Here is a 10898-nt window from a genome sequence, read left to right on the forward strand (position 1 = left end):
GCAACTCCCCCGCTAATATCAGCTGATACTTTTGTTGTTGACAGTCATGTCATACTAAAAACAATCAAGGTTTTGTCTTTTTTTAAAAGCATCGCACAATGCCTTCTTCAGTGGCGCCTGAATCCAAGAGAAGCCATTTTTCCCCACTGCTCCTAAAATTGTGCCTGTATTATTTCTCCTATGAATAGCAGAGAGAGCTAATTTTTATTCCCGCAAAGGGAACACTTTCATACAGCTTTTTGAATAGTACTTACTCAAATATGGTGGTTTGTAAGGCGCTCGTGTATTAGACAGCAGTCCGTCCAACTCCTTCCTCTCCAGAGTGTTGTGAAGGGCCTTCTCTTTGCCGAAGGTGGAGAAGGACCTTTCTGCCCCCGGCTGGGCTTCTGGTGTTTCAAACACTTCAGTGTCTGGAACGGAGTCCATGCCAGGTACGTGCAGATTGCTGCGGTAATCTGCAGCTTGGCGTCCATCAGATGGAACAAAGGAAGGCATCCAGCACCGATCTGAGTGGCCCAGTGCTTTACATTCCTCCGTGCAATTGGAGAAGAGATCCATGCCTGCAAGCATGAGAGAAAAAGAAACTACAGATATAAGCTTCAGCATCATCAACAGCTGCTGACAGATAAGAAAGATTATGCTGAGAAAAGAGAAAAGCGGAAAGAGAAATGGTGTAAGAACTTCTTCCACTACCTTCATCTCCTCAACCAAAAAAAAAAAAAAAAAGATGCTTGTCCAGTCTTCAGAAGTCAAAGACACCACTTAATAAGCATAACTAAATGCCAGAATGTCACACATAAACAAAAATATCACAAGAAGAAGGTTATTGGTGGATCTACCTCACAAAATCACTTGCAGATCTCACTGTTTAGAACCCATTCAAATAAAGTTCCATTCCACTTGTAGGTTGATGTCTGTGGTTCACCAGTTGAAAATACTTGTTTAAGAACACGAAGGAATTGTTTCTACATAAATGTATCTCTGATCGAAGAAATGAAATGGCCGGATTGAGGAATCACGGATTTCATTTATGAAAATGAAATATTAATGAGTCCTGTAAAAGGAACTATCTGTGCGTACTTTAGTATACAGATAGAGCCTATTGATTCTAAAAGCAGATCTTACAAAGTGGGAATCCAGCTTGCAAGTGATCGGGATGGCTTATTTAATCAATTGTTACATCATTCTTTCAGAGGTAGTTTTCACTGCTAGGGCAGCAGTCCTTACTATCATCGAGTCATCCAGGTAACGGGACAGAATCCTATAATAAATTACTGTAATTAGCGGTACAATGGTAGTCGTAGTCCAGCATGACATGGCAGTGGATACTATTGACGAAAGTGTTAATGCTTCCCCTATATAAGCAAACACTTGTCCCTGCCAACACGGAACTGTTTGCTTACAAATCCTTTAATGCTATTAAGATTTCAAATGACAAGCGATGCTTCTATTGACTACCTTCAGATCGGCCTTCCAAAAGAATATTTCCTGACTGTGAGTCACTAAGTTGTTGGATTATACTTGTTTTGAGAGGAATGGTGTATGAAATCACAGGCAGAGAGTAAAATAAATACCAGCGTCTCCAAGTCGATGTTCAACATCGTACAGAAAAGCAGAACAGGAAAGAAATATCTTTTTTCTTGTATTTATAAAGAGAAGTGAGTGTCTTATAGGTGTATGTCAAAACTGAACTAAATCTGTTATAAACATTGCCTTTACAAGCATTGCATTAGAATTACAAAAAAATGACACTACTTGCAAGAGAAATATGAAAAAATTTTGAACAGCTGTAATAAGATTCATGTAATGTAGCTCATTCACCAGCCAACATTGTAAAGAACTGGATTAGCTTGATCTCCAGTGTGAGGATTAGTATTAAGAATTCTACCACTGTTTTGAACCATAATTTGCCTTACGTTAGTAATATTTATGTGATATCTCACACTGCAAAAAACAATCTCTTCAGCAGGCAGGAATCTTTCTGAGCTATCAACAAGTGCTTCAGTACTAAAGGCAGTCACTTAGAAAAAATACGAAGACAGAAAAAAGGCTTTTTATCTCAGATTAATCACACTTTATAATGACTTTTTAATTTTAAATTAAATATACAATGCTAGGTCCAGTTTCGATTAGAACCTTGCATTGATAATTGGCATACAGAAGTCTGAAAATAAATTACTGATCAGTGAACTGTTGAAGAATGCAAACGTGAACTGCAGATATGATTAAGAAATCAGATGAAGATCATCAGGCAAGGCGTACAAATTCTATCTAAATTCCATACTGGTAGTAGCTATCAAAGACCGAAAAGAAAGGTTTAGATGCAGGCTTCCCAGAAAGAAATTAATATACAACAATGTCTATAAAACCCTGCGTGCGTGTATCCTACGTACTGAAACGTCTGCACAAAAATCTCTCCTATGCAAGAAAAGACTATTTTACGAATCTAACTTTTTGCCATTCAGAAGATTTAAGTGACAATTAACACAAAATGTTTATTTCATTTTTCAGACTTACTAGCAAAGTTACACGTAAACAACAAGTAACCCTGCTTTTAGTAGGAATATGATTACAGTTACATTTAGCTAACAGGGTATCAGTGACCACATTCATTCAGCATTTCCTGAAAGACAGCAGCAGACAGAAAAACTTACGGACAAATATTAAATTATATTCTTTAGTCAGTGGGGAGGGAGATTTTACAATAATACTGTTTTGAAGATATATATTCAAAGATAGATCCTTTTTTTTTTTTCCCCTCCATGGATTTTTATTTCCCCTGGAAAATTACTCTCCATTTCACTATTTTGTTTTCACATCAGCTGCTAAACTGCAAAATGTCTCTATCCAAATATTATTTTTTAGTTCCCTTTTGAATACTGCTTGTCTACTGCAGTGCACTGAATAGTATTATATAACAGCTTATTATAAAAGAGATGTTATAGCCACTGTAAATCAGGATTTTGAATAAACAAAGTAATGAATGTAGGGGATATAAAAATGCAAGCTTGTATGACAAACTTTTCCCCCCTTGAAGATGAGAATTCGTGAAAGAAAAAAAAAAAAAAAGTACATATACATCTGAATTTTAATATACAGTGCTGGAACACACAGCTAGAATGTAAAAGCTTGTTTAGGATGGGAACAAAATGTTCAGAGAGGCCTGGGCTGGGTGTTGTTCCTACTCACATCAATCACAACATTCCCCAAGAGTTTAATGGGTGCAGAACCAAGCCCTTGGGTTTAGTATTTTGACAGAAAAGCAATTCAAATTAGCTGTCTGACTTTGAAATCCCTGGGCACCTACGTATATTTACACTGACTATGATACGAATGCTGGCTATTCTTCCTCCACCTCTTTCCTGTGGGTCATGGTATACAGAATATTCTGTTTCTAATTGAAACACATTAAAAACTGAGGGGGAGGGGAGGAAGGCTATCTGCCATTTTCCAAGAAGGAAGGATATATCAGGGTAAACGAAGTAAGACATTCAGCACAGAACTCCTTCATACACCAAGAATCATGTTCTTGATTTATAACAAAAAGAAATGTTCAGCTGTGTAACACTTCCATCTCGTCTCCCTCATAAATCTGGTTATATATATGATCCTTCAGAACCAAAGTATCCATCATAATTGCAAATCCACATTAAAGAAAAATGCTTTATATTTTTCATTTAGTTATCATATTAGACCTTGCATGCAGATAAACGGAGATTTTAAAGGTGACTCTGAATTATGAATTTCAAATGTCCTTTGTGGGTACAAGTAGATAGTATAGTGCACTGAAGTGCTGAAAAATGATAAGCATTGCACTATTCCAAACGCAGCCTACATAAAACAGCTCGTGGCAAAGGCCACCAGTTCATTCCTATTTGTTCGAGCCTTGTTACTAGATAGGCCAGTGGGCAATGTGAGCTCTCACACGACCTTAACTTTGCAGATTTTGAAGGATAACAAGCCCCCGCCCCTCCCTCCAAGGAAACCAAAACACCAGGAAAGGAGTTAAATATTAAATTTGATATCTGCATCTGAATTTCCTCAACTCAGGTGCTTTGAATCAGGTACTTGGTAGTGTTGCATTTCTGAAGCATATTCCCAGTTTGCTGCCTCTTCATATTTCAAAGGGAGAAAAACAAAATTTCCATGTGCATGAATTCCAATTGGTTTGAAAGGCAGTTTAGATCAAAGCAAAAATTAGGCCTAAAACCATTTTTAAATAATGTATTCTTTCTTAATTTAATTAAGGGAGAAGAGCCATACAGCGAGCCTTTAGAGCAATGAGTGAACACGTTCATATGTATTACTGCGTAAATGATGTAATAAAAAAGCAAAAATACAAATTAAATGGTGACAAAGTATTTTTGTAGTATTGTTATTGAGAGGTGGTTTTTTTCCCCCCAACACGTGTCATTTTTTTTTCATAACTTTGGCTTTCACTTGGAATTAAATAGCGTTTTCCGTTTCTGAGGTAGCTTTTCTTTAAGAAGCTGGTTAGATGCGAGATAGGCCTGATGCAGGGAACCTTTTCAGAGCTCCACTACCACAACTACTGTCCATTTGGTTAGCTTATCCTTGAGCAAGTTATTCATTTCCCCATGATTTATGTTTTGTGTCGGTAAATAAGGATAATGATGTTAACCTCCTTCGTAGAAGACTTTATCTACTGAACTTCATGAAACAGTTATTATCATTCTTTCTTGCCAAGTAATTGGTGTGCTGCCTTGGATAAAGCTGACTTCATCTGCATGAGAACATGAATAAAGACTCAAACATCTTCAATATTCGGCTCTCCCAAATCTCAACTTCAAAGCCCTATCTGGACCGTTGAGATGTGAACATTATTAAGCATGCAGCCCAAGGAAAGAAGAGGAAAAAAAAGAAAAAGAAAAAGAAACCGCCCTCAGCTTGAGTCAAAGCACTTTTCTAAGCCATTTTCATGTTCACTCTCACTTTATCTGAGATAGACTCTTAGCCCAAGTGATCTTCAAAACAGGATTTAACTGTCACTCTGCATAGGCTCAGAAGGAATACTGGTTTTCTCTGTCCCTTTATCACTAAAATTCTTCTTCTGGCTTCTCAAATTCTTCTCCTTATGAGCACTGAAATATCAGAGCTCTTCTGCAATAATGCATACTAACCCTCTTGGGGTTTTACCTAATCTGTACCAAAAAGGCGCGAGGCAATGTTTCACCCTGTGCCTTTGTATTAGCCCCCTATCAATTCCCTTCATGAAGTCCACTAGCGGAAGCCTAATTTTAGGCTCAGCTGGTCACCGATGCATACTGTCCAGTACTGCACAGAGGAGAGTAGCAAAAAAGCTGATGCATTTTATGGTACGTACATGACAGTACATTTATTTAGCTCCACATCTTGGCTATTCCCTCCTGAAGTGCACCCCAGAGATCATGCCAATTCGGTGAAAAAGGTGCAACGAAGGTAATACTGTGAAGAGCTCTGCGTGTTCGGCTTGAGAAAGCGGAGTAGCTCGTGAGCAACCATAGGAAATAGGCTGATGGCACCAGTCCAGATCTGACAGGACAGGTGTCTAATCATACAATTTAAACATACGCACACGCAGAGTATTAATTGGCACCCAAGTCGGCAATTTCACGAGGGAGGCCAAGAATTTAATCAACCATGGGAAATAAACTAACCTCATGCTTAGAAATTACTCCTACAGAACATTATTGAAATACAGCGTGTTAATAATAAGTAGTAGTGTTTGTATGAGTTGCATTTGTTCTACAACAAACAGCTTTTGTCTCAACAATTTTCAGACAAAGAAGAGCACCAGTAATTAGAACGCACACTCAGGGTTTGAGAAACCCCTCCTCTGCTTGCCAAAAAACTTCTTGTGCTTCTTCACCTTTGGAAAGTCATTTTCCCAAAAGCTCAGGTTCCTATCCCAGTCAATGGAATGACTACTTAATCCATGAAAATCAGGCTCTTGACTATCCCGCTACCTGCCATGCCTCGCGAAATGCAGATGGCGGGACTTTTGGACTCCATGGATGTTAAGGCAGATGAGAATGTGGGTAATTACGAGGTGTTCAGGTGGTACTTTAATGGGGAACAATGTGGATCCCTTACAAACACTCCAGCACATTTGAAACCATGATTAAATCACTATCAAGAAAATACATTTTGTGAGAAGGCACACCAGAATCTTATTTCAAAACATAATGAAACCTTTTATGATAAGTAGAACAGCTTAGTTCAGAATTTTCACTAAATACTTGCGCAGGATAAATCTGAGGCACACTGATAGATTTTCATCCTGCATGTTTTCCTTCCCAATTAATATTTGACCGTGACTTCTGACAGTCAGCTTGGCTAGCAATGGACTACTATAGAATAGCTCCTTGTGTGCCACAGGGCTGTTCACTGGTGACCGTAACAGAATGTACAGAACAGTAAAAAGGTATTTTGCGAGCAGAATATGCTGCTGACTAGAACTGGTAGGGAGTGAGCTTGATTTGTCAATGTGAATTATCTGCGAAATATTGTTGTATGCAAATACAATGCTTTTGGAAAACAAATATGGCACTGCAGAGTATCAGGTAACATCTTGAAAAAAAACAGCCCAAACTTCTGCCATGTGTGTTTTCCTTCAATAATTTAGAAAGAATTGATTATGGAGCAGCAGAAGGACTGAAAAACTGAGAAGGCATTCCCTCAGATATTTCCTCTAGCCATTGAAGATCAAACAAGATTTATGCTCCTTTTTTTTTTCCCCCACAAAATTCATCAGCAAATGCTAATAGCAAGAGTGAAGTTCTTATATCAAAATACCCTGTCATCGCTGAGGTCAAGAGGCACGTTCCTTGCATCATGACAGCAGGATTCAGCCCAAAACTTACAGGAAAACTCTATTATACGTATGTAGAAGACTAAAGCAGTTTCCACAGAGATTTGTATTTAAATATCAATTTGGAACTAGCACTTAAAAAATTGGGCATGCAAATTATTCTCAAATCACAGCACCAATATATTCATTTGGAAGTTCTGTGTATTTGAGGTTTCAGTTCAAGCTGTTAATTGCAAGCAGACCAAATCTAATTGTCAGCTTTCATTACTTCATGTGTAATCACCATTGAAGACACAGAAGTTCATGCATCACATCGGATCCTTAAATGATTTGAAATTATTTTGAAAGTATAGAATAGATTTTTTTCCCCAAAAAATAGAAATTATGAAAATGAAGGATTTGCCCGGCTAAGGACTAATGCCAAGTTTGACAGTAGTTCCAGTGTTCCTATCCGAGATAGACTACTTTTAAAATGGAGAGAAAGAATAAAGAGCAGAGGCACAATAACAACAGCCCTGAATGCATCTAAAAGAAAATAGCTTTCAGTTGATGTGCAACTATATGATTATATTCCCACCATCAGTCAAATCCAGCCCCTTCTGCAGATGTTTATTCTTTTCTCTCCTGTTTGGTTATTATGGTTCATTATGTTGAGGGACTAAGCTGATTGAAATGTTCATTGAGATGACTGCTGCAGTAAAATGCGTAAAAGAAAAAAAAAAAAGAAAGAGGAATGCAGGGAGGGCAGGAGGAGAGGGAGCTTTTTATAACTCAGTAGCACTGATTGCTGCATCAGAAACAGTGCGAAAGAAAGGGCGGGGGGGAGGCTAAATACATGGCTTTTTAAAACAACAATAAATCATACGCCATATATAGGCCAAAAATGAAAGAGGCTCTGTGTTCAGATGTAAACTTCTGGCAAGACCTGGTTTGTTGTCAGGTTCCCAGACACAAAATAGACACTCTGTTCACTTAGCATGAAGCCCTGCAAGAAGCGGGGAGCTCCGGAGACTCTTGGCTCTTCTCGAGTCTCATTAGGTCTGCATATTAATGACTTGCAGCAATATAAAGGGGCCCTGTAGCAGCCTCCTCTTCCCCTGGTGCCTGGGTTTCCCATGGTTAAGGGCACAGTGACTCCAGCAGCAAGAAAATAGAGGACGTTAACAGAGCACACGGGTGAGGCAGCACTGCTACAACAGTACTGAGTCCCTCACCCTGGTATCTTCTCGGGGGGGGGGAAATGGACAACTGGAGAGGCTCTGGCACTATTTTGTATGACACACTTGTAGCAAATCCTTATACGTGATAAAGCAGAGAGGAAACAAGGGGAAAGAAATCACTGTATTGAATCAAGACATACCAGACCTTCGGAGGCTGTGGTAGGGAAGAAAGCAGAAGCATTTGTGGTTCAAATGCAGTGCGAGGGTGAGAAGGAATTCTAATGCATAGGCTCGAAACAAATGTCCCTTTCAGAGGAAAACCGACAGTATGAGAGCACAGACAGCAAGCCGCACGCATGGGAATAACACCGCAATGTACATATTTTCTGGGTGATTCAAATCATAGCCTTTTAAAGCTTTTCTTTCCTTTGTCAGGACTGAACGAAATGTAGTCAAGAACACCTTAGCCTTATTAACATGGAGATCACTTATACTATATGGTGCCTCAGTTTGAATTTAAAAACACTCCTCAAAACACGTATTACACATTCAGAGCACCCAATGTGTCTCCGCTGATCCCCAGAAAAATCCTCACAGTCTGGCTGTCATTCAATCCCTGGGTTCATTCTTTCCCTTGGGAACTCCCCCTGCACTTCACACTGCCATGCCAGCTGAAGTGCCTCCTAAACAAAACTGCCTAATGCTTCCAAATTCTGCAAATCTGTCGTTGGGGGGGAAGAAAAAAAAAAAAAAAGGCACTATAAAATGTACCAACGACTTTGGTTTAATGTGCAGGAAGTTTTGCTACAGTAAATGATGCAGAATAACATACCAACCTCCACCTCCCTTCCCCGCCCCATGAATAAGATCAACTCTGGCCCGTGAATGAAAGGGGTTCAAACTTGTCTCCTTGCCCAGGTAACTGTAGCAGCAAGCTGAATGAACCCCATACGTACCTCCCATACAATGTGCTCACATTACTTATGCCACTCGTGTGTTATATTCCTACGAGGCACTGTTCTTTCTAGTCGCCCTACTCAAAGATCTACTATTTCCATTCTCTTATCAGACTTACCAGAGGATTGACCTCGATTAGTGGCATCATGATCACTGTCTCCTTGCTCACTGTCTCCATGACCACTGTCCTTAGAGCTTACTATGTCTGCTTCCTGGAATGCAGAACTAGACACAGAAACATCTTTACATTAGGATAAACATGAAAAGAGGAACTCATAAAACATTCTTCTGCCATCACATGGCCAAACCCGGTGCTGCATTCACCCGCTCTCCTGCCTGCTGCACCGCTTCTGCAGGGGTGCTCCAAACCACCAGAACCCAAACTGGTATGTTCAGACCTTGATAGCATAGCTGGAACGGATGGTGAGAATTATTACTCCGCCTGGTTTTCATGTAATCGGTCTAAATAATTTGGTGGCGCTTACTTAAGCTAGATAGCTAAATTTTGACTCAGAGACACCAATGTTTTCTGGAAGACCCTACAGAAGCATTCATAAGTATTTAAAGCACGTTTTGGGCTCGTACAAAACGAGATTTTGTTCTCTTTTCGGTTGGTTTTGGAGCCAGTTCAGAAAAGCCGTAATTCAAACTCATTTGGTCGCCCGTGTTTTATTTCATACGTCTACATACGTTCGAATTCCCATGGCTTTACTGCTATTCTACATCCGCAGTACATGCATTTCTGCGTCCCATTCAGACTCGCTAAAGCATGCATTAGGAAAACAAGGCACGGGAGCTCATACCTGTTTACTCGTCGGGGTCTGTCAACTAGATAACTGAGCTCAGCGCGCTGATGTTTTGTCTAGGGAAAAAAAAAGAAAAAATATTGGGCAATATTTTAACTCTTGGTATTTCTGTAACCAGCATCAGAAAATACACCAGAGCAGCTCACCATATTCACTATAAATGGTAATGTTTAGCTGCAAGTAGGCCTACACAATCTGTTTCTAGGATGTAAGGGAAAAATCCCCAGCTCTGATTTGCACAGATGGGAAGGCATGAGGGATTTTTTTTCCTGAGTTTTTTGGGATGAGATTCTGACACGTTTTCTCACGGTGCCTGCTGTTGAGCATCACAAGGACTCCCACAAAAATCAACAGAACTATTTCTAGAGTTGTGTACGACTTGGCCTGAGAAAACAAACTTGTTGTAATCTAGTTTTTAGCCCGTTTTTAATTCCAGTGTATAAAAATAGGGGGAGACAGTACAGTTACTGCACCCTAAGGAAGAAAATACATCGAGATACCCTCAAGTCCTTAAAGAGGCAACAGAAGACAGAGTTTTATAGTCGTTTTGAGGAAAGGTCAATCTTCCAAGCCAGAAATTTTACTGCAAAACTTAATGCTTTAAAAAATATCATTCAAACTGCCTTTGCCAGACCGGAAAGTATTCAGGTTTTGGTATTTGTGTTAAGAGAGAATGTGTTGTTTTCATTAGCGCCCAGGCAGGGCGGTCCCAAGAGGATGCATGAGCTAACTCAGTAGAAAATGATTAACAGGGGAGTGTTATGGCACGGCACACGCTTTGATAGAAATTCTCTACACACTGCATAACACAATGTAGGTAACATGTTTAATGGGGGGCAACGTTAACTCATGGAAACTCTTTCTCGATGCTTTCCTTTGCGAACTCAGCTTTGCGTTAAGAGCTGTTCAGATAAAGAAAAGTCAATTAATAAACCCTAATTCACGAATTAATTAAAGTTCCTGCTAACTGTGGAGATTGTCACAGTCCCAGAGGGGGGTTCCCCCAAAGCCTTACTTGCACATGCAAAGATTTCAGGGAAAAAAAAAAAAAAAGACACAGTTGTGAGATGTACCTTCAGAAACCCCCTGTGATTACGCCTCATGTCATATCATGACTGTCAGCTGTAGCGACTGGGCGAAAAGCAGTACCCCCCCCCCAAAAAA

The 10898-nt window shown here is 39.7% G+C and overlaps 1 protein-coding gene across 1 annotated transcript in view; it reads right to left on the bottom strand.

Annotated features, from left to right (window-relative positions):
• Positions 1-204: 204 nt before the first annotated feature.
• PCDH10 (protocadherin 10) overlaps positions 205-10898 on the bottom strand; it is a 13666-nt gene continuing 2972 nt past the window's right edge. Inside the window, exons 3-5 of the mRNA XM_009891430.1 lie at positions 9732-9790; positions 9047-9153; positions 205-560 (exon numbers count right to left, since the gene is read on the bottom strand). Coding sequence (XP_009889732.1) covers positions 205-560; positions 9047-9153; positions 9732-9790 — 522 coding nt within the window. The remainder of the gene's footprint in view (positions 561-9046; positions 9154-9731; positions 9791-10898) is intronic.

This window comes from Charadrius vociferus, unplaced genomic scaffold (genome assembly GCF_000708025.1).
Source record: "Charadrius vociferus isolate BGI_N301 unplaced genomic scaffold, ASM70802v2 scaffold159, whole genome shotgun sequence".
NCBI lineage: Eukaryota > Metazoa > Chordata > Aves > Charadriiformes > Charadriidae > Charadrius > Charadrius vociferus.